At 51.2% G+C, this 23,778-nt stretch overlaps 1 protein-coding gene across 4 annotated transcripts; it reads right to left on the bottom strand.

Moving 5' to 3' along the window:
• Nucleotides 1-595: 595 nt before the first annotated feature.
• Nucleotides 596-23,153, bottom strand: POMGNT2 (protein O-linked mannose N-acetylglucosaminyltransferase 2 (beta 1,4-)). 4 transcript variants are annotated; one of them, XM_047739152.1, is made up of 4 exons: nucleotides 22,887-23,153; nucleotides 12,170-12,244; nucleotides 5,473-6,253; nucleotides 596-2,913 (listed from the first exon to the last, which is right to left on the bottom strand). In XM_047739152.1, the coding sequence occupies exon 4, from the start codon at nucleotides 2,806-2,808 to the stop codon at nucleotides 1,066-1,068; it is 1,743 nt and encodes a 580-aa protein (XP_047595108.1). In that variant the 5' UTR covers nucleotides 2,809-2,913; nucleotides 5,473-6,253; nucleotides 12,170-12,244; nucleotides 22,887-23,153; the 3' UTR covers nucleotides 596-1,065. The 4 variants fall into 4 exon arrangements, with proteins under 4 accessions (XP_047595108.1, XP_047595089.1, XP_047595097.1 ...); XM_047739133.1 differs by lacking the exon at nucleotides 5,473-6,253; XM_047739141.1 differs by lacking the exon at nucleotides 12,170-12,244.
• Nucleotides 23,154-23,778: the final 625 nt, after the last annotated feature.

Below are 23,778 nucleotides of genomic sequence, written 5' to 3'. Positions count from 1 at the left end.
GCAGAACAGAGGGAGAACGGCCCCTGGGCTGCCGTAAGGACTCCTCCTGCTAAAGAAAAGTGCTCCGTGCTATCTTGCTGAATTCCCTGCCCTCTGTCCTTCTAAGCGAACCGGATGCCCAGTTTGGTCTGCTGTGGTCCTGGCTGCCGGATGTCCTCTTTAGCGTAAGAGCGTCCCCTGGTGGGCAGTGCTCTTCTTCACCGCAGACCCGACCCTAGGCTTCCAGACTTGGACCCTACTTAGATGGGAAATGTGACATTCACCTGGCAAGTTGCAAGATGCAATGCAACCAGCCTGCCCCACTTCGCGGTCCTCGCCGCTTGCCCATCGCCACATCTCCTCGGTTGATAAGATGAAAGAGCACACGGGCACCGACTACCAGCCCTGCTTCCAACTACCCAATAAAAAGACTTGCCCAAGGTGTGCCTAGATGGGTCAGTCGGTTAAGCGTCTGCCTTCCACTCAGGTCATGATCCCAGGGTCCTGGGATTGAGTCCAGCATCGGGCTCCCTGCTCATGCTCTCTCTTGCTCTCTCACTCTCTCTCAAAAAATAAATAAATAAAATATTAAATTAAAAAAAAAAGACTTGACCAAGATGTTTATAATCATTTAATGAATGTTCCAAACACACCTTCACTGTGCTACAGGTGAATTTCATGATGATGGAAGCTGATGAACCACCCACCCAAGCAACCACATGATTTACTCACAGTTTCCAGACATCTCGATATCAACCAGAGAGATTCAGTACGGTACAGCACGATTTCTCAGCCAGAGGCTCCTTAGGATTTTCATTCTCCTTCTTTCTCCTCCCACTGAGGACCTTCTCCAGGGTACGGAGGCTCAGGACAGGAGAAGGGGGTTGGGAGGGTCCCACTAACCAGTGCAAAAAGTGCTGGGAACGTCACGCTCTAGACCCAGTAAGAAGACGCGGAGGCACAGGCCTGGGGAAGGCCTGCTCGATAAATAAATAATTCCTGGAAGCCACCGCAGGACACCAATGGACCCACTGCGCCAGGGGAGCCATCCCCGCCCCCCACCGCGGCCTGGCCACAGCACACTCGCTACGTGTTGCACACCAGCACATCTGCAAAGGGTCCTAGGAGGATCTTGTTGAAGATGCAGCGGACCCACACCAGGTAGGTCGTGAAGGGCTTGATGTTCTCGGTGAAGGTGTGGTTCTGCAGGGCTAGGATGTAAGGCACGTAAGTGTTCTCCCCCTGCTCCTGGAGCCACACCTCGTACTTCACCTCCCTCACCTTCAGGTACTTGAGGTTCCAGGGGATCTGCCAGGAGACGGTGAGGCGGGCCTCGGAGGCGCCCTGCACGGACGCCTGGCACCGCGCCTCCCGAACCTTGCCTGGGTAGAGGCCGACGGTCCACTTCTGCTTCCGTGGCCCAGGCCGGCCCTTCACCACACGCCGCACGGTTTGGATGAGGGACGGGATATCCACCTTGGTGTCCTGGTAGATGCGGAAGAGCCACTCAGGGTTCCGGCAACAAAGATGCCGCGGAACCTCACGGCTCTGGAGGATACGGGCCTGCTCAGCCCGGTCCAGGTGGGTGATGCCCCCCTGGTCCCAGGGCCGCTCGGGGTGCGTGACCGTGTTCTCGGGCATCGTGTTCCGCCAGGCTACGTACTGGAGGTCCATGCCGGGCAGCGTGGCCAGCGTCTTATAGGGGGTGTAGTGGTCCGGATTGACCGCATAGGGGAAGAGCTCCACCACGGTTGCCCCGCGGGGCAGGAAGAGGGCAGTGACCAGCTGGGCCCCGTGCATGCTGACCAGCATGGAGGCATTGCTGACCAGCCGCACGACGTCGGCGAAGGCATGGTCCTCCAGGGACACCGTCACCGTCTTCATCTGGAACTCCTGGGCCAGCGCCAGCAGCAGCTCGGCCTCATTCAGGATGAGTCTGTTCTGGGTGCGGCTGAAAACCAAAATGTACTCTTCGCCCAGGGGCGCCCCCGCGTGGCTCACGTTCAGCTTTTCCATCATGAACCGGGCAAACTGCCGGATCTCATTGCCGGACACAAGGATGTTAGCCTTGGGGCCCTGGGGCTGGACGAAGCCGTACTGGTACCAGGTGGTGATCTTAGAGAGACCCACGAACGCGTGGGAGAAGCACAGCAGCCGGCCCAGCGCCTTCAGCTGCGCCCGCAGGAGTGGCTGCTTGGGACTGAGCAGCCTGTACAGGTCAAAGTGAGCGCCCTCGCTCCAGCCCTCCATGAAGAAGAGCCGCGCCTCGTGCGCCAGCCCCGGGAACTGCCTCAGGGTGTAGAAGAGGGGCAGCAGGTCGTCGTGGAAAACGTGCATCAGGTTGTCGGGGTTAAAGCGGTTGGCGATGAGGGCCACGTCGGGCACGAACACGGGCTTGGGCATGAAGCGCAGGGCGGCGGCCGGCAGCTCCACGAAGTTGAAGTACTGGGTGTTGTGGTCCTCCACGGTGGACAGGTCGAGCAGCGCCGGCTGGAAGCGCCGGGAGCCCAGGTTGGGCAGCATGACCGAGGCGTTGCCGTGGAAGAAGATGAACTCCTCGGCCTCGTTGGAGTAGCAGAGCCACTTGAAGCGGCACACACGGTCGGTGTGCGTGCGGCCGCTGCACACCATCTGCGTGCCGCCCTCCGCCAGGAGCTGCAGGGCCTTGGGGTAGTCGATCCTGGGCGCGGGGGCGGGCTCCGGGCCGGGGCGGCCAGCGGCCAGCTCCTCCTCCAGCGCCGCCGCATGCTCGCGCAGCCGCACGTGCTTCCACAGCACCGCCGCCAGCACCGACACCAGGAGCGCGTTGAACACGGCCGACAGGTGCATCCTAATGCCGCTGTGGGGCCCTAGCGCCAGCACAGCCCCCGGGCGGCGCCGCAGGCCTGGCGGGCTCTACCCATCCCCGCGGGCGCCCCTAGCGCCAGCACAAGCCTGCGGGAGACAAGGAAGGAGAAAGTTGTTGGCCCCATCTGTCCACCTGTCCGTCTGCAGCCACCTTGGGCTCCTGCCGGGCGCGGTGCCCGTACCGTCCCCGCTGATTCTCGCCCTCCCTTTCCCACCGCTCCCGTGGGGACAGTATACATCCTTGCGCCCTGCCTTGGGACTTGACCACATCACTTGCTTTGGCCAGTGAAATGTCAGCAGGGAAAACATGATCAGTGGCTTGAAGAGAGCTTGTGTGACTGGCCCGGCCTCCTTCATACCTAGGACGTTGCTGAGGGGAGAATGTGCGCAGCTAACTTCCTGGTTCCAGGAGGAGCGACAGGAGTGCGGTGCGGAGCTGCTGCAGCCAAGCCCAGTCTAACCCAGCTGACCCCTGGTTGGCCAGTGACCGCGACACGCAAACAGCTGTGCTGGGCGAGTGCTCACTGTTGGATGTCACTGAAATCCTGTGGCTGTTTGGTATGAGGCACTGCTACAGGAAGAGCTAACCGATGGAGGATCTGTGACCAGAGGCCACAGGGAGGGTCCCCTCCAGGGGCCTGGCATTCCTGGTCCTGTGAGGTAAGGACTCTTCCTTACATGGGCACAGAGGCCAGGCTGTACATCAAGAGCCCAGTGTCCCCTTCTTAGGACCCATGGCACATATGCCCAGGGGATATGGGGGATCGTCTGCTCTTGCTTAAAGCTGTTTGGAAATCATGCCTGCTGTCTTTTAGATTCCCATGAAAGGATGGGTAGATATTTGCCCCATCCCTGGTCCAGTGAAGGAACTGTATCTGGATGGCACCATTGACACGCAGGCCTGCAGAGAGGCCTGGCTGGGCTGGTGGCATTTGCTCCATTTTCCTGCACTCGCAGGAAAGCTAACATTCTTGCTCTGAAGCCCAGGACTGCTCAGATTTGAGAGGTCTCACCCTGTGCCCTCATAGGAGCTGCCACGGGAACCCCTGGTGTCTGGCCAGCACTGCCCTGGAGTGGGACTGGAGCTACCCCTTTATTCCCTCGGGGCGAGCTTTGGACTCTTGGAGTCTTATAACTTCTCTCTCCCTGCAATCACAAAAATCAAAGTGCAATCTTGCCCAGAAAGAGACAGGGGCTTAGACTAGTTTCCCTCAGAAGCAGAATCGGAGACAAGGATTTGAGCCAAAATAGTTTGAGACATTATCCAAAGAAATCCCTGTAGGAGAGTGGGAGGGAGGAGTGACGCCAATATAGGCACATTAATGAGCAGGTCACTATTCTGAAGAGGCCAGGCTATTCGCTTTCCTATTCCTCTCCGGCACTAGCTGAAGGCCATTCCTGGGGGCACCATCTCTTCCAGTGACCCTCATCTAATGGTTCAGCATGCACACATTCATATATACGCACATGTTATACTGCTCCCCCAAAATTTCACGAAGAATTACTCTGACCAGCTATAATGTACTCCAGTGTTTCCTTTTCTAGTCCAGTATATTAAGTTTGTTCTAAAAAGGTGGGGGGGCATGTTCCTCTTAATTGAATTTACAACCTAACAGGGTTGGCAATTTGCTGTTAAAAAAAAATAAAGGTCTAAATTATCATATGATCTCCCTGGTATGAGAAAGTTGAGAGGCAACGTGGGGGGCTTGGGGGGGTAGGAAAGGAATAAATGAAACAAGATGGGATCGGGAGGGAGACAAACCATAAGAGACTCTTAATCTCACAAAACAAACTGAGGGTTGCCGGGGGGGGGGGCGGTTGGATTATGAACATCGGGGAGGGTGTGTGCTATGCTGAGTGAAGTGTGTAAATCTGGCCATTCACATACCTGTACCCCTGGGGCCAATAATACATTATATGTTAATAAAAAATATATTTAAAAAAAAATTTTTTAAAGGTCTAGGGGTGCCTGGGTGGCTTAGTCAGTTAAGCATCTGACTCTTGATTTCAACTCAGGTCATAAGGGGTCATGAGGTCAAGCCCCGAATTGGGCTCCAAGCTGAGCATGGAGAAGATTCTCCCTCTCCCCCTGCTCCTCCCAGCTGTCCCCCTACCCCTGCACACATGCTCACTCGCTCTCTCTAAAACAAAAACAAAAATAAAAACTCGTCTAGACCACAGATTCTCAAACCTGGCTGGTTCCTGAAATCCCCAGAGGCCCTTGCTAAAACCAGATACTCGCAGGCAGGAATCCTGTAGGTTCTGACTCAGTAGGAGGTCTAGAGTACGGCTTAGGCATCTGCATCTTTTGTTCCTCTGTTTCGTTTCCCTGTCTTCTTGCAGATTATCTGAATTCCATTTTTAGGTACAGTGTTTCTGAGTGTATTTCTCAGTGCAGATGTTCTAGTGGTTTCTTTGGGCACCATACAATGTATATGCAACTTAGCAGCGTCTACTGGTAGTGACAGTCTACCTCTTGACTGATCTCCATCTGGGCTCTTTTACCCTCCTCCCTTATAATATAATTATCTTCAATGTTTCCTCTACATGCATCAAAATCCACATCAGACAATGCTCTAATTTTTATTTCAACTGTCAAGTGTAATCTCCTCAAGAGGGAAAGAAGAGTTCATAGTATTTACCCACATTTTTACTCTTCCTGTTCTTTCTTTGTCCCTGATGTTCCAGGTTTTCTTCTGTTACCACTTCTCCGGTGAACTTCCTTTGGTCATCATTTTAGGGAAATTTGCTGAGAGCAAATTCTCCCAGTGTTCCTTCAGGTGAAGAAAATGTCTTGATTTCCCCTTCTTTCCTACAGGATATTTTCACTGGGACAGAACTTCAGTGTGACAGTGCTTTCTCTCAGCACACAAACGCTTAGGCTGGGCAGCCTCCCTCCGGCTGCCATGTTTCTGAGGAGGAATCTACTGTACGTGAAGCGCCTTTCCCCTGGACGTAGTACGTCCTTCCTCTTGCGTGGCCCTGAAGAATGTTCTTTTGTCTACTTTTCAGAAGCCTGGTCCACGAATGCTAAATTTTAAAAAAGTATTGTCCTAGAGATGTCTAACGTTCTGTTCAATTTGTTTTCCCAGTCTATTTTCTCTTCACGGTTTAAATTGGATAATTTCTCCTGTTTGTTTTCATGTTCACCGGTTCTTTCTTCTGTCATCTCCATTCTTCTACTGGGCCCACCAGTGATTTTTTTTTTTTTTTTAATTTTGGTTACTACATTCTTCAGTTCTCAAATCTCCATTTAGTTCCTTCTATCTTCTCTTTCTTTGCTGAGACTTATCCTGGAGCTTATATTAGGTTTTCCATTTCAGCAGGTTTTTGCAAGAACCATGCTGGTGGGGAAGGGAGAGTGCTGACTCTATCGTTGGGTAGGGGGAAATCCACGCTTCCTTGCTTGGCCTCCAGCAGCAGCACTCTGGCAGGGAAAGTGAGAGATGCGGCATAACCGCTGAGAAGGGGTGGAAATCTAGGCTCCTCAGTAGGAGTGTCTCATCACCCCCCACCACTGGGTGGGGGTCCAAGTCTAGGCTCCGGTGAAACCTCAAGGGATCTTTTTACCTCTGGGTTGTGGTAAAAGTCCAGGCTTCTCATCCAGCCCCATGGTGGGGGGGGTGGGGGTACTTTGCTAAAGATGGGAGGTACCTGGTTGGTTACTGAAAAGCAAGGATGGATGTCTGTCTATTCAGCCTTTACTAAAGCTGGAAGGGAGGGGAGAAGCAGTTTTCCCTGGTGTTTCACAGGAATAGGGTACTATTGTCAAAAAGGTATTGTAAGGCTGCTCCTCTTCCAGTCCTTTGATGAGTGACAGTGAGCTTTCCCTGGGGCTTTTTCTGGTCCATGCTCACTGACATTTCTGGGTTGGTTTCTTTAGCATACAGTCTAGGATACACAGGAGGCAAAAAGAAAACCCAAGAAACTGACCACTGTGTTGTTCCACATTCTTCTCTCTACCTTTCAGTCTTATGTTTTATACCTAATGTCCTGTGTTTTTAGTCCTGTGTTTTAGTGCATGGTGCCTGGATAGGGATACACGTGTCCCCTCCATTCTGACCAGAACCCAAAGTCTCATTGGTATCAGCTTTTTTACCAAGCTCCCAGGTGATTCTGGGGTACAGCCACATTTGAGAAAAACCAAGAAGAGACTCTTAACCAAAGAACCAGGCCATGAGTCCTCCTAGCCCCCAAAGTCTTAACTTATTCCAGCATCAATTCAAAATTCTAAGTCCAAAGTCTCATCACCATGGGATATGGTGAACTAGGGCTTCCTGGAACCTTGGGTACCTAGTGGCTTGCAGACCTGATTCTTGGAGGCTGCCAAGGCTGGCAGTAGGCAACAAGGACATGAGGCCAGGGTCTTGGGCCTCCATTTACCTCCAAATAAAACCAAGCGCCTTTAATTTCTTCTATTTAGGGGTACTATGGTGGGTTGAATCATGCCCCCCAAATTCATGTCTACCCAGAACCTCAGAATATGATGTTATATGGAAATAGGGTCTTTACACATATAATTAGTTAAGGATTTTGAGACGAGATCGTAATCTAAATGAAGCTTTAAATCTAATGAAAGTGTCCCTGTAAGAGGCAGAAAAAGACACTGAGGAACAGAGAAGATGGCCACATGAGGGCAAAGACAAGAGACTCAAATGATGTAGCTATAAACCAAAGACTGCTTGGGATTACCAGGAGCCACCAGACACTAAGAAGACGCAAGAAAGGATTCTCTCCCAGAGTTTTCAGAGGGGGCCTGGCCCTGTCAATATCTTTATTTTAGATTTTTAGCCTCCAGAACTGTGCAAGAATAAATTTCTGGCCTTTTAAGCCACCACATCTAGGGTTAAATGTGTTGCAGCAGCCCTAGGAAACTCATACGAGTGCCACAAAAGTGTATTTAAAAATGGGGTTCTTCACTCGCAGGAAGGAATTCCACTGTTAGGTTAACAACCACTAAGCAAGTCCTCATTTTAGAGAGGTGAAGAATTTGCCCCAAATCACCCAGCAAGTCTGTGACGCAGCCAGGATTAAAAATGGAGGCATCCTAATGAGCTGGTGAGCACTGCCTCCTGAAGACAAGCTGGGGAGAGCCACCGGGCAGGTGCAGGCCTGGCAGGGCAGCTTCTGAGCTCAGGGTCTAATGAAGGTAGACCCTCCTCGTGCAGCCCAGCCTCTCCGTGTTCTCCCCCCTCCACCTCCCTCTAGGGCTGGGCCACATCTGATGTGGATGAGCTGCTCTGAAGCCCCTTGGGCACAGCTCTGCTCAGGAGGGCCGGCCCACAACATCCCCTGCAGCCTCCTCTGCCCAAGGAAACTCCTGTGGAGTCCTCCCCTTGCCAACGCTGCCACACCTTCGGCTAACTCTCCCCAGAACGGGGAGACAGGTAGTCCGCACGCCTTGGACTTAGGGCACCAACTCCATCTTACTCCCTTAAGTCTGTCCGACCGGTTTGCTCTTCTGGAGACACCCAATCACCAGGAGATCTCACATCACACTCCAGACCAACCTGGCTCTGAGTGCCCGCTGCATGACTGGTGGTCGGTAGTTCCTGGGAGAGGATGTGCGCTGTCTAGGAAAGTTGAAGGATAAAAGGCCAGAAGACTCGGGTTCAAACCCCAGCTCCCTGACTTGACCGTGTGGCCTTTCTGAAGGCAGCTTCCCCGTCAGCAAAGGTGAACGTTCAGCCCCCACTACACAGGGTGGTGGAGAGGGTCAGAAATCAGGTGTTAGTTGAACCTCATGAATACTGAGAGCCGACTACTTCTGCAACTGCGTGCAACTGCGCACGGTTAGGTTCAAACTAATGAGTGTCTAGCAGAGGGGAAAAGAAAAAAAAAATTGGGGCATCAGATGGTTAATGAAGGGCCACAGGGATGCACGATGAAGTCTGGCAATTTAAAACCTTCTGGACATACTTGGCTGCCTTCATCTGACTTGAAGCAAAGGCTGACCGCCGCTGAGGCGGGACCTGTCACTTTTCATTACAGTCATTTGAAGCAAAGCGTTTTAAATCTAAGAAGATTCCTCCCAAAGATGGAGACCAAGACAAGATATGCTGTCACCTGTTGGTGCCTTGGGCCAGATGGGTCACCAGCTCTGTTCCTTGGGTTTCCAAGTCAAGTGTATTAATAAGTGACAGAGGGGACAGAAGGGACAGGCTTCCCGCCCCTTTCCCCTGCCTAATAAAATTCCAGGTTTGGCCAGGAGCCAGCCCTTTCCTTGATACCCACGAGGTGCAAACAAAGCCAAGATCGACCTCCCACCACCAGAGGGCTGATCAGCAGAGAGCATGCTTCTGGAGCCAGTTACTGGCCCAGGGGAGGCAACTGCCGGAGTAGAACTGAACAGAGCAAAGGGGGAGGAGTCACAGTCCATGTTCCCACCCACCGGAGAGGAAAGGAGAAGCTATCCCAGGGCTGCCGCCTGCCATCTGCTGACCAGCTGGACTGTGAAGCCAGGATGCCAAGGACAGCATGATGGAGGAGAGAGACAAAGGACCCCATTGATGTCTCGGAGCCCTACATGCCTGGACTTCCTGCCGTGAGCTTTCCTGATTATCGAGCTCAGTTTTTGTTTCTCTAAACCAAGAAAACCTGAGGAGAATGTCTTTACAGGCTATTGTGCAGGAAGCAAACGCATGGGGGTCTGGCCTGTGCCTTCTGCTTCTGAGCTCTGCTCTAACCTAGTGGGGCTATTTGGCATCAGTTTCCCCACAACCCTTCTGACTTGGGTAAACAAAGCCCTCTGAGAAACTCTTGTATTAGCAATTAGAAAACAAGCGTATTCATTGTGGGCCCAAGTGGAGCTACAACTTTCCACATGGGTTCCATGGGGTAGGGAATGTGGACTAAGGTAAACTTAGTGTCACAGCATAGGCAGTAGGTGGGGCTCTGGTGAGCCCTGCAGGCTTCCTCTGAGGAAGAAATGAGTCCTTCTGGTTTGGCCATTCCCTGGAGCTTTCAGAGGAACCAGAAATGTCATCTCCAGGGTAGAAAGAAAGGAGGTGGTGGGGAGGGGGCATCCAAAGATGCAGGAGACCACACAGTCTGGTCTGGTTAGGTAGATGGTTCACACAAGGAAAAGCAGAAGAGAAACTTGGAAAAATCAGCTAAGGCCCGAATGTCAATGGCCTTGATGCTAGGTCAAGAAATCTGAACTCTACCCTCTAGGCAAAGGGGAGCTACTGAAGGTCTCTGAGCAGAGTAGCGTGGATATGGGGGAGAACAGAGGTAGAAAAACCAGTGACAAGCTCCCAGCCTCGGTGTTTCTCCACTCCTGTGGGAGAGAAGAAGGGGGTCCCCAAAGAGGGAGCTCTGCATGAAATGGTACAAGGAGCATATTCCTTATGGCAAGTCAAGTCCCGAAGTCTGCAGATGACTTATGTGAAATAAATTCCTGTGAACTCAAAGCTAGTCCTTTAACAGAACTCCCACTCACCCAGTCCCATTGGGTCTTCTTGGCCTGCAGGGAAGAGGATAAAGTTACAGCTATCCTGAGAGCCCATGAACCCCATGTCCTTCACGCAGGTCTTCAAGGCCTTCACAGAACAAGAGCAGAGAACTTCTGGTCCAGCCCCAGAATGAGAGGAGAGGGTGCAGGAGGCTGCCTTCCTGGCAGGGGTTTGCCTGTGTTCCCATCAGCCCTGTTAATCTCCAGGGGAAGGCCTTTGCAAGCCCAGAACCTACAGCCAAGAAATGTGCTTAAACATCAGTGTTTCCCTGTCTTTTCAAACCTAAGGGCCCACTGATAAAAAAGAGAAACTCTTTCATGTTCCATACCAACCTGTAAAGCCCAACATCCCCTTCCCCAAGCATGCCTCATTCATAAGAAATTTTCTGCAAGCTCCACCCCCAAGATTGAAAGATTTCATCAACCTTTACCTTCTGAAGTTGGTATTTTAGATCTATATCTGCATATATAAAATCATATGGCTGCATATACGTTTATAAAAACATGTGGTTCCCCCACCCCCACCCCATGGAATTCTCCAGCCAGCCCCAGCGAAGAACTACTTCACTATTAGTTGAATCACGGTACATTACTGATACCTGACCAATTCTGACCGTGTCCCATGGTTCCACCACGGGCGCCAACTATCCTTACTACAACCATGGTACAGACAATACAAGACTGCTCAGAAGGGAACACCTGCGTCCTGAGCGTGACATGACCACAGCGGCGGGTTCTGACAAGAAACAAAAAGACACAGAAAGAAGCCCGGGGGTGGGGGGGGAGGGAGAGGTCACTCATCCTCAAGGTCAGGAGAGGCCAGAAGGGCAGTGTGTCTCACTGGGAAGCTGGCGAGGCTACCCTGGAGACCTTAGCTCAGATCTGGGCCAGGGAACTGAGGAAGGACCCAGGCTGACATGACAGGAAGAGTGTGAGCAGGAGGAAGAGCTGTGGGGGCAGGGGGAGTAAGGAACGGGTGCACACGCATACATACAGCTCCTAGTTCTGACCCACAGGAGTGCGTGGGAGCAGGGACAGCATGCCTGGCATGCAGGTCTTGCTTTCTAACATTGGCCCCTCTCAGAAACCAGGGCTCTGTGGAAAAATCACTGTTTCCACAGCTCAGGCAGGGAAAATACAAGAGTTGTTGGGAACATCTTGTACTACCAGAATGTAAGTTCTCAAAAAGTGATGAGGACATATCAAGAAGGCTCAGGAGCTAACCTGAAGGAGCTAAATTTGGGGCAATGTAATGAAATTAAAAAGCAATAGTTATGGATTATAACCCACAGAACAAAATAAGCATGCATGAGTCAATATTGATATGAATAAATAAGGAAGAAGGAACAGATCTTTCTTACAGTAGAACTCCAATTAATACATGCAGAAGCAATGATGGAAATAGAAAATCACCATTTGGCAAGCATCACAGTAATAATGGTATCAGGCAAGATCCACTACTGGATGCTAAAATTAGTGGGTGGAAGTTTGAGAGATAGGATATTTGCATCCTCTCAAACAATCTCTCTGGGAGATACATATCTGTTACAAAGGCAAAAACAGAAAGTTTATGGTACCAAAAAAAAAAAAAAGAAAGAAAAAAGAAAGGATAAAACTTCATGATACAGAGGCCTGGCAGACAGCCCCTGAACCAAGTAACTGATGTTAATATCACCAGGAACAATTTCCTGGCACCATGTACCCCTTGATATGGTGCCCTAAGAAGGGCACCTGACTTCTGTGATTTTCTTACCTGTAATACACAACCTCAGTCTGTATGTCCAAAAGGGGAAAAGGTCCAAAAGCTCCCCTGCTAGCTCTGAATATAGTGTGTAGATAAGTTAGTAGAGAAAACATTAAACCCAAATAGAAGGACATTCTACAAATTACCTGACCAGGACTCTTTAAGAGTTAAGGTCGCGGAAGACCAGGAATGACTGAGAAGCTGTCCCAGACTGAAGGAGTCTAAAGGAGACACAACAATGAACATAATGTGGCAATTTGGACCCAGAAAAGGATGTCAGTGCATAACTGGCAGAATCTGAGTAAGGTCTGTGGTTTAGGACGTGGTGCTGTGTTAATTTCCCGCTTTTGATCATGGCACTGTGGTTATGTAAGATTTAACCTCAGGGGAAGCTGAGTGAAGCATTTATGGTAACTTTTTTGTAAGTCTCAAATTATTTCAAAATAAAAAGTCATAACAAAATAGATAACGGGTGCCTGAGCAGCTCAGTTAAGTGTCTGACTCTTGATTTCAGCTCAGGTCATGACCTGATTTTGGGGTCCTGGGATGGAGCCCTGCGTTGAGCTCTCTGCTCAGCAGGGAGTCTGCTTCTCCCTCTCTCCCCCCCGCTTCTCCCCTGCCAACCCTACTCAACCCTGCTCGTACTCTCTCTCGCCCTCTCTCAGATATGTAAAATCTTTAAAAAATTTAGATAACTTAAGAAAGAAGAGAACATAAGAGTGGTTATAGGTAAAATGACACATACATGGTTTGTCTTAAGATACTCTAGCAAAGGGGCTCCTGGCTGGTGCAGTCAGAAGAGCGTGCAACTATTGGTCTTAGGGTCGTGAGTTCAAGCCCCACATTATGTCAGGCATGGAACCTACTTAAAATAAATAAATAAATAATAAAATAAAGATACTTCAGCAAAAAAAGTATGGAGACAGATGGAACAAGATAGTAGCAAATAGATCACTGTGAAAAATGGTGATGGGGGCCTTTCTAAGATCCTTTCTTGTGTCTGTTTAACGTTTTCCATAATAAAAAGTCAAAAAGTTAAGGATAAAGAAGGAAACAAATCCCTATTTACAAATGGCAGAATTCCAGAGAGTGGCTGAGTAATAAATGAATATTTAGACAATATAAGATAAATGGCCGTCCCCAGAGAGATGAGAGGCAGACGAGCAGGGCCTGAGCAGACGCGTGTTCTGCTCCCATCACAGACGGAAATGTTTCCAGCAGCAGCTAAAGCCACAACAGCCGCACCCAGGGGACATCAAAAAGCAAGACCTGCAGGGAAATGAGGAAAAGGGAGAGGAAAGACCAACCTCTGACCTGAGTGGGCACCTGTCTGGTGAGCATTCTGCCACCTGCCCCTCTCCTAGGCCTCCCTGTGCTGGAATGTGAGCTTGGCCGCAGGCAGGTGAGGGTGTGGTGTGGGGCCACAACAGGAAGGGGCCAGGCCTCTCCTCTGGACCTGGGGGACTGTGTGTGCAGTAGCCAATCCCAGGCAAGCTCGGAGTAGAGCTGGGGTCGGGGGGAGCTGGAGCCAAGCTTACAGAAACCAAGAAACATGGGGCTGGGGCACTGTGGGGCAACTAGGCAACCAGGCAGAGGCCAGCCTTTGAGCCTGAGCCTGGGGAGTTGGGGGCACTGTTTCTAGTTAGATGCTAAGTGACCAACCCCTCCCCAGGACAGCCAGAAGAATGCAGACAGAAAGCAGGACAGATACAGACTGGCTCACAGGGCCCTTGAGGCTCTCAAGTTGCCTTCCAAGGGGGAAAATGGGAAGGGAATTTTTCTGGGGATGGACAGAGCATTTCTCTAGAAATCATGTGGTGGTTGGAGCATGGGGCCCAGAGGAGGGACCACCTGGGTTTCTAACTTTACCATGTACAAGCCAGGCAGCCTGAACCAACATCTGGTGGGAACAGTTACCCCTCCCACGGAACAGCTGAATCACTTACAACACTGCATGTTAACTCTCCTGGTATTGAAATGTAAGTGTGTGAGTGAATGAGTGAATGAATGAATTAATGAATGAATACCCCATTCCCATGCTGTCCAGGTTGGAGAGTTCTGAGGAATGTTCTACACTGGCTCCAGAGCTCCCTAACAGATGAGGTGACTTCCCGGAGTGGGCACTGGCCTGATGCATGCCCTCTCCTCCCCGTCCCTGGTCTCAGTTCTTCAGTCCCTTAATCATGTCTATTAGGAAGGAGTGCTAATAATCTCCTGTACTTGCATCTCTGTCTCAGGATTTACTTCTGGAGGAAAGTGAACTAACAGAGTCATAACTGTATTTTGCCACGTGGAGACAGGTGAAAAACCACCTTGCATTTCCCCCTGCCGTGAAGTAGCCAAAGTGCAGCAGGAAAAGGCCAACAGGTACTTGGGCAACCAGTGGTTATTATAAAGTCCTTTCAGTCTGTTTCCCGTACTCCCCCTTCTCCTGACCCCCAACTGCACTGCAGCAGCTATGTAAGAGAGCTGAGCTCAAGGATCAGGCAAAACGTTCAGAAGAGTTTTCAAAAGATATGGATAGAGGCAAAGAGCTCATTAATCAGACCGCTAGCACTGAATAAGATGAAAGCGGTCTTTTCCATCACCGTTTCAAAATGTTTCTGGATAATAAACTCTAGGAGGAAGTTCAAAATGGTGAAGAATAATTGGGCCACGTTGCTTCCTGGACAATGGATCCCATGATGTCCCCTTTCTCCAGGTCAATTTTCAGTGCTCCTGGAGAGGCCACCAGTCTTGGTGACAGCAGGGCAGTGGTAGGGAGATGGGGGTGTTGAGGGAGAACTCAGGTCGCCATTCCTGGCCTGGGAGACTAGAAGAAACACTCAGCCAAGTGCTGCCTTCTGCAGGACTGTGGCCTGTGTGGCTGACAGGACAGCTGTGTCCAGTCCTGAGGTCTGACCCGCTGTTTAGTGCCTCTCCATGCACTTGAAGGACCCAACAACCTCGGGCCTTGTGTGTTTGTTTTTCCTTTAGAAAGCAGAGAAAATGAAACTTGGAAAAACCACCACTGCCCATGAACCCTCTCACTCCTGCCCTGAGTGGACATGACAAAGCTTCTCCATCACCCCGGGATCCCCAGCTGGATGCCCTGTGGTATGTCTCCTGTTCCAACACCCTACCGGCACTTGCAACGGATCCCCAGATGACTGCCAACTATCAAATATAAGCCCGCTCTGACCTCCAGACATATAATAAAGACCATGCAGAAGAAAAATCCACTGCCCATGCAAATGGGCACCCCAACTCAAGCCAACTTTTCTTTAAACTTATCTTCCTAGAAGAAGAGCCGGGTCGTGGAGAGCCGGGTCGTTGTAGTGCCCCAGATTCTCCTAAGTCCTGTCTGCCGTCTGAGAGGATACAATTTTTCCACACAAGGCACAAGGCTGCTGGAAAAGGAAGGGCAGCATCTCTGCTGCCTCCTCCAGCAAAGTCCCTACCCCGAGGCAGATGAAGAGCCATCCTGGCTGGGGTGGGGTTGGGGGGAGGGGGAAGGAAACAAACCAAAGGCCAACCCAAACCTTGATTCTACTCCTCAACAGAAATGACCTCGGTGGCACCTTTTCCACTTGTGTGGCCGAAGCCTGATTGTTAACCTGTGTTCTTTGGAAACAAACTAGTTACACAGACAAGGCAGTCCCTGTTGGACTCTAAAGGTTCTGCACCAACAGACTGAATCGCGCTGTTTCCAGCAGGCCTGCTCCCTGGCACGGAGGCCCAAGGAGGGTATTATGAACCAGACCACCCTTGTCTCAAATTACCTGTCAATCACTCTGCCCCAGCCGAAGCCTGGTCGGGTGCAGTGGGCCCCCCAGGAAGAGTAAGGAGCAGGAAGAGAAGGCAGGAAAGGCTGCACATGTTCACACAGAACAAGGCTCTGGGGCAACACAGGGACAGGGCACTGGCCCCGAGCTCCCATCTTCTGGCAGACGCAAGCTCTGAAGAGATCCCCAAAGGAAACTCCTCCCGGAAACATCCGCTGAGGCCTGGATCCCTGGCCCGCGGTGGAAAGCTGTGCCCTGGAGTCATTCGTGGCGGAGGTTCTTAGACTTTGTGGGGCGCCTGGGTGGCTCAGTGGGTTAAAGCCTCGGCCTTTGGCTCGGGTGGTGATCTCAGGGTCCTGGGATGGAGCCCTGCATCAGGGAGCCTGCTTCCCTCTCTCTCTGCCTGCCTCTTTGCCTACTTGTGATCTCTCTCTCTGTGTCAATTAATTAAATAAAAATCTTAAAACAAAACAAAACAGGCTTTGCTTAGACGTGGACAGGCATGACGTGGAACTTAGTTAACAACCAATAGGGCAGAGTCACTGACCAAGCAAGAGGGTTGCCACCGCCCCCCCACCTCGCCCGCCCCGTAGCCCCGCCCCCTAGCCCCGCCCCCACACAGGCGCCCGGCCCTCCTTTGCTTCCCGCTGACTCCGCCTGAGCAAAGGTACCAGGTACCGCGGGGGGAGAGATGATCTGTATGCATCTCCGTCAGTCGTATGTATATTTACTCATGAACCTCAGTCCCAAGTCTTAAGAGGACATGAAGAGAATGGGGGAGTGAGGCTTTGCATCAGCCCAAATTAAAGTATGTGCAAAAGACACAAACATGAAAAAAAAATGTCCTCAAGGCCCCCACTGTGGCCGAGGGGGATCAAGAGACTGTTGTTCAAACCTGATGGGCCACAGCTGCTGCGGCAGAAGGGCATGTGTGCTTTCTTGCCGGGGCCGGGGAGGGACGTCACCGCAGGATACTCTCCTCCGAGCCCAGGAACGTCGGGGAAGCCTGGGATGCACTGTGCGCACAACACAGGCCTTCCTGGTTCCGGCCGACCCAACTCCTCATCTGATCACTCCCTGCGCCATCCCAATGCACAGTCACCTAGCCTTACCTAAAAATCCCTGCCTCCACTGGTCTTGCCCAAAGGGCTCCCGAGAGGAAGAGCACTGTCAGGTGGGTAACAGGAGGATCTGCTTAGGAAGCCAGAAAGGCCTGGCTGATCTCCCACCCATGTCAGCGCACCCGATCTGGGCTAAGTGCAGGCATCGGGGCACACAAGATGGCCACAGAGATTTCAACCCTCTTCCCTGATGGTTGTGGCCAAGAATTCTTCCCGGGCCACCCGGCTCACACTCACCTTCCTTCAGACCCTAGGTATGAAGCCGTTTTAACACCTAAGCCTCAATGCCCTTATCTGTGAAATGGGAATAATAACCTCCATAGGGTGCTGTGAGAATGGGGTAATACATGGAAAGTACCTGAATAGGCCTCAAAACACATCAGCTGTCAGAATCACATTTCATCAGGGTTCCTCAAATTAACAATGAATGACACACAGGTACCAGGCCAGCCATACAGCCCCAAATCATTCCTAAAGGGACTGAACCTCCCCCAATGGCTTTGAGGTACACTCACCATCCCTCCCAGGTTCGCTCAGTCTTCCTAATGACTTGCCTCCCTTCCCCTGGGAAGAGAGCCTCCAAGCAGCCAGTCCCCAGCATGAAATTAACCACTTCAGCCATGGCCACCTTCAAGACTGTTATGTTGGCAGTGTACTAGAAACCGTTGCACATCTCCTCATTTCATCCTCAAGCCAACCCTAAGGGGTTAGCCTAGCACTGTCACGTATTCCCCACCTGCACATCAGGACACAGAGACCAGGTGGAGCCAAGTACATGCGTCCCAAGGGCCTCAGGCTGTACGAAGTGAAGTCAGGATGTGAACACCGAGCATGTCAACACTGCCTATGCCAACAGCCCAGGCACCATCTGGCCCTCATCTCCTCGGCCTGCCAGGGCACAGAAACTCAGCGGATGCAATTAGCACCACCTTTATTGTTCTCTGCCTTCTCTACGCTGGGCACCAGATTTTAGGACCCAGCTGGTGTGGGGTACAGAGCACGTAGTGACTCAGCCACAAAAAGCGTGACAAAGCACAGTGAGAAGGCAGCCATCTGCAAACCAAGACGAGGGGCCTCAGGAGAATCCACACCTGCCAGCACCTGGAGCTCGGATTTCCGTCCTCCAGACCCAGGAGACACAAATGTCTGCTGCTTGTCACCCCAGCGGCGGCATGTTGGTATGGCAACCGGAGCTGGCGGAGACGAGGAGGTAGCACCAGGCCTCTTTCCTGCCAGGACTTCCTCAGCTTGAGCTTTCATCTGGGCGTCTGGCCTCCCAGTCCCAGGGCCAGTGCCCCACTTCGCTCACCCCATGCACTCTTGGCTCCAGTGAGTGTGGGAGTTTGTGCCTCCTGCCCTAGGCCTAGAACTCCCGGAGCATTTATGCCTTCTTAGACCCCAAGGCTCTAATGCATGGCTTTTCGGGGCCTAGGTCTGGAGCTGGCCAGAGCCCCCCAAAAGTGGACCCTGCACCCAGTGCTGGGTGACCAGCCACAGAAGATGAGCCACCGTGGCTGGCAGCCTCTCATCCAGCTGCCCAGCTCTGTGCCTGCAGGTGTGGCAGCACCATGGACACCTGCGTCCAGCACTTCTTGGAATGAAGGGGTGGGTCCTAGAAAGGAGGGAGCACTAAGGCCATGGGGTTCTAATAATATTTGGCTGCTCCAGGAGCTGAGTGAAGCAGTTTTCAGGGGCAAATTGGCAGCATCCTTCTATCTGCCTCAGTTTCTAAAGGGCCTTTTTAAAAAAATCTCTTGTTTATTTCTTTTTTCCCTTTCCTTTGAAAATGACCCGACACAGGCCTTCCTCATAATTGCAATAATAATGGTAATAGAGGCAATTCAGCAGACCAAAGGCTCCAGCCTCTCCCTGACGTTTGGCTCATGGCTGAGTACCCAGTGTCCAGCCTGGAAGGGGCCCTCTGTTATGCTTTCAAAATGGAGAAAAGAGACAACTCTTAGCATTAAGATTGTACTGATGGTAGGCTACCAATGGCAGTGAAAGGTCTGATTCTCTGACAGAGGTTGGGCCCTGAACAGGCAGCAGTGAGGACATGGGAAGCCAGACAAAAATGGAAGGATCCATCACTGTCCTGGCTGGCTCAGGAAAAGAGGGTGTTGGCATCTGGGCAGGGGGTGGCAGTTAATGCTACCACCAGCTTCCTTTATTGAGTACCTACTGTGTACCAGAAACCATCCTAAGCCCCTTTCCTGCCCCTTTTCCGTTAAGGCTCACAAAAGCCCTCCAATGTAGGTACTAGAATTAGCTTTGTTTTCTTTTAATACGAAAAAAACCAAAGTTTAGTGAGATTAAGATGCTTGCTCCAGGTCTTACAGCTCAAGCAGGGGCCCCAGGATACAAACCTATGTCTAACTACCAGGGGTCTTATTCACCGTGCTTCAGATTTGGCGGTAGAGTCAGTGATAGAGAAGCAAGGCAGAGAAGCAAGGCAATGAGTTTTTGTCACTCAAGGGCAGAGCAGGTGTGGATGACTTCGGAAACGCAGACCCACAGGCCCACCACTGTAACTTAGCAACCCACTGCTTCCTTGTGTAATTCCTCCCCACTGGGCCAGGCAGAGACACCTGTGCTGGCAGGCAGCTCAAGGGAGCTGTGGCCATTCTCTTGCCCCAAGGAAAGTCTGGGTAACACAGGGGGATGATCATTATCCCACCTGCCCCGGTGCCGCGCTGAGAGGGTTAATCCACCAATTTAAAGTGACAAAACCTTCTATTTTTAGAGCTAAAAGAGCCCTTAGAAATGATCTGCTCCATCTCTTTACTTTATAAAAGAGGTTGAGAGAGGCAGCGGCCAGGGCAGCTGAGCACTCAAAGGCAGCCAAGATTAAAACAGCAGGTGCTCTCAGTCCAGAGCTCCTTGTCCTCACACCCATGGCTCGTGAGTGGCCCTCCTCGCAAAGGCAGAGATCAGGCCCAGGGAAGAACTCTTCCTGGCCCTTAAACAAGATCATTTCTTCTCAGAATCAAGCTCTCCAGGTCTCACCCAGTTGGCGCCCTTCGCCAGCCCTGTTGTCCAGGGGCCACAGGGCCGCACTTCTTCTTAACACCTCATCCCCCAGGCTCACTCAGTGGATGGGGCCTCCAGTCTCATCCAACCTCAGGCATGGAGAGGAAGCACAAGCAGCCAGACTGTAGGGTCCCCACCTTGAAGAACCCCCTGCTGTGATGCTGGAGGCTGCCCTCTGGCTGCCCGGCCCGGGCCCCCACCCCTCCGGTCACAGCCAGGCCTCAAGAACTGGGAGGACCACAGGCTGCAGAGAAGTAAATGGCACTGGTTCTCCAGCTGAAAGGCCAGAAGTGAGCTCCTGTCCCATCACTTAGCAGCTGCATGATCCTAGACCAATAATAATTCTTCTTCTTCTTCTTCTTTTTCTTCTTCTTCCTCTTCTTCTTTTTGACAGACAAAAAGTTGTACATAATTAACGTGTAAAACTTGATGTTCAGAAGCAGATATACACCTGTGACACCATCGCAATAATCTATGCCATAAACCTGTCCATCACCTCCAAAAGTTTCCTCCCACCCTCTTATTATTTTTTTGTGATAAAAATATTTAACATAAGACCTACCATCTTAGCAAATTTTAGAGTATAATAGTACAGTCATGTTAACCACAGGCACTAAGCTGTACAGTAGGTCTCTGGGACTTGGTCATCTTGTATACCTGAAACTTTATAGCCTTGACTAATGCCTCTCTGTTCCCCCTCATCCCAGTCCCTGGCAACCACCATTCTATTCTCTGCTTCTATGAGTCTGGCTATTTTAGATCCAACTATCAATAAGTGATAGCATGTATTATTTGTCCTTCTGTGTCTGCCTGGGCTAAGAATAATTCTTAATCCTTGCAAGTCTCCTTTTTCTGGTGTGAAAAACCAACACAATTATACCTACTTTATAGGCAAAACAATGCCTATAGTATTTATAGTATTATTATTATCATAATAACGCTCTACCGCCCATTTAGTGGCTCTTACTCTATGCCAGAAACAGCGCTAAGTGCTTTAGATGAACAACCTCATTTATTCCCTCCTACAAATCTAAAATAAGTGCTATCGATTTCATCCCACATTTGAGGAAGTACGGGCATAGTTGTTAAGTGAATCGCCCAATGCCACACACCTATGAAGTGGTGGGGCTGGGATTCGAACCCAAGTCTCACTCCAAAGCCTATGCTGACATTTGTGGGCTATGCCTTTCATATTCATTATTTTACCCAATTTAAAAACACCTATCAGGGGCACCTGGGTGGCTCAGTGGGTTAAGCCTCTGCCTTCAGCTCAGGGTCCTGGGATCAAGCCCTGCATCGGGCTTTCTGCTCAGCAGGGAGCCTGCTTCCCCCTCTCTCTCTGCCTGCCTCTCTGCCTTCTTGTGATCTCTCTCTGTCAAATAAATAAATAAAATCTTAAAAAAAAAAAAAAAAAGCCTATCAGGTGTTAGGCAGGTCCTGGGGGAGAGTATCCACTGACGACCAAACTAAGAGTGCCGCAGACCTTTGGGGAATGGAACATTTGGTAATTTAATTTTCCAATTAGCTCCATATGCACTAGAAGCCTTTGTTTGTTGCTCAATATTTTCTAAAGCCTGGCTCAGAGCAAGAACTCCCAACCAGAAGGAAAGTCTGAACACTGCTGCAGCTGCTCTGTCACTGACACTTCCAGGCCACCAGAATGCTCACGTGCCACAGGGTGGTCTGGGGGAACTCTGTCACCAGCACCCATCCCCCTCTTTGCTGAAGATCTCCACTCTCTGCTTCTCCTTGCCCTCCTGGGGCCCAAGCCTGGCCATCCCTGGGGAAAACGGGACCCGTGTTCTTTTCTGGCTCTAGCACTAACTGGGACTCAGATGCTTCCTCTGTAATGTGAAAAGGATGAACTGGAAGATCTCCAAGATCCACGAGAGGCAGAGAGAGCAGCTAGTTCCAGTACAAAGACGGACCTGGGTTCCAGCCTCACCTCTAACATTTGCTATCTCAGCAACCACAAGTTGGTTGTGGTTGCACATCCACTGTGTACCAACACTGGACTGAGGACTTACACAGCATTATCTCATGTAATCTTCACAGCAAGCCTGTCATGAAGGTACTTTCATTCCAATTTTGCAGAGGAAGAAACAGAGGCTCAGAAAGGATAAGTAACTTGCTCAAGGGCACTTATTAGCTCAAGCTAATAAATGAGAGCCAGGATTTGAATGCCCAGCACATGTAACAGTAAACATTTGGTGAATAAACCAAATGTCTGTGTTCTTAGCCACTAAGTCCTATTAAGCTCACTGCATAACCTTTCCTGTGCTGGGCCTTGCTTCCCCCAAGAGTAGTCTCTGAGAGTAAGTAAGCAGACCCTAGCCGCCCACCACCAGGTGCAGGGCTCTGGCCTGAGGACGCTAGATCTTAGCAGAGGATTCTCATCAGTGACCAGGAGATGGGGTCTACCCACATGCAACGGGTCAGAAGTCCAAGTGGGTCCCTCCAAAGGCTACCCTGGCACTGTCAAGCAAGTCGTGGCAGGCTCTTATCACCGGGCGCTTATCACCCCAAAGAGCCCAGGGATCAGCCACAGGCCTGCCCAGGTACTGCCTTCCAAGGGATCTCCAGGGGCCCAAGCCCGTCCGCGCACGTCGCTGGCTCCCAGCCAATCGTGCTATTCCATGCCCAAGCTGAAGGGCGTGAGGACCTGCTGCTAGTGCCAGCCAAGAGCTAAGGGATTCAACGAGCGCGCCGTTGCCCGGACCCCGAGGCAGCGGGACCCCAAGGGTCCACCTATCCTCACCCCCGCCCCCATCCCGCGCCTCTGTCAGTCCGCATCACCCGTCACTTCTTGGTTCTGCAAACTTCCCTGGGCTCCTCTTTACCTCAGGGCCCGGCGCTCCCGCTGATCCTCCCGCGGGAGGTCCGGGGCCGATCCCTCAACTCCAAGCCCAGGGGTGTAGCGGAGCCCCGTTTAACCCCAGCGCGCGTCTCACCTGCAGCCCGCAGGCCGGGCTCCGCTGGGCTCAAGCGTCCAGGTGGGCCGTCGGCGGACCCGGCTTTGGCCCAAACAGCTGCCGCCGCCTCCCCCTGTTCCCGCTACAAGACCGGGAGGCCCAGGCATGGAGGGCAGGTCTCGAGGCGCCGTCCCGTCCGCGGCCGCAGGGCTCGCGGGTGCCCGCCGTGCGCCTGCTCGACTGGCGAGCCCGGCACGGCAGCCTTTGCAAGAGCGCACGCTTGCGGACTCAGCGGCCCCAACCCCAGGCCAGAACCACCCCCTTAGCTAGCGGGATTCTGGGAATTGTAGTTTGTCTCCGAAAACACCCCACCGTTTCAACCCACGGAATCCTGGAAGTTGTAGTCTCCTCCCGTGAGAGTCACAGTTTTACTTGGTGTTAGATTTTTACAATTATAGGAGTCCTGATAATAAATGTAAATTCAAGTTAAACCAACAGTCATATATCATTTACAAAATCAAAATACACCACATGTTTTTAAAAATATCTATTACTATAAATACAAATAAATACAAAAGCCATATCCAGTTCCCCATTCCATCCCATCCCATCCCATACCGCTCAGACCTTCCTAAAATGGGCAAACATTCCCAACTCTTATGACTGCTGCATAAGAGTGCCGCCCACTCGGAAAATACACATATGACCCTATTTCTGGATTTATGAATTTTAGACCTCTTGGCTTTTTACTAGGATAAAGGAGAATTTAACTCATTTAAATATGTTCACCAACCATTACTACCTGCACCCCCACTGAGTTATGAGACATTTCTTTTTTTCTTTCTCCAAATTTTTATTTAAATTCTAGTTAGTTAACACACAGTGTAATAATATACAGTGTAATACAGCTTCAGGAGTAGAATTTAGGGAT

Source organism: Lutra lutra, chromosome 1, assembly GCF_902655055.1.
Source record: "Lutra lutra chromosome 1, mLutLut1.2, whole genome shotgun sequence".
Lineage (NCBI taxonomy): Eukaryota > Metazoa > Chordata > Mammalia > Carnivora > Mustelidae > Lutra > Lutra lutra.
This window is presented reverse-complemented; position numbering and strand designations above follow the sequence as displayed.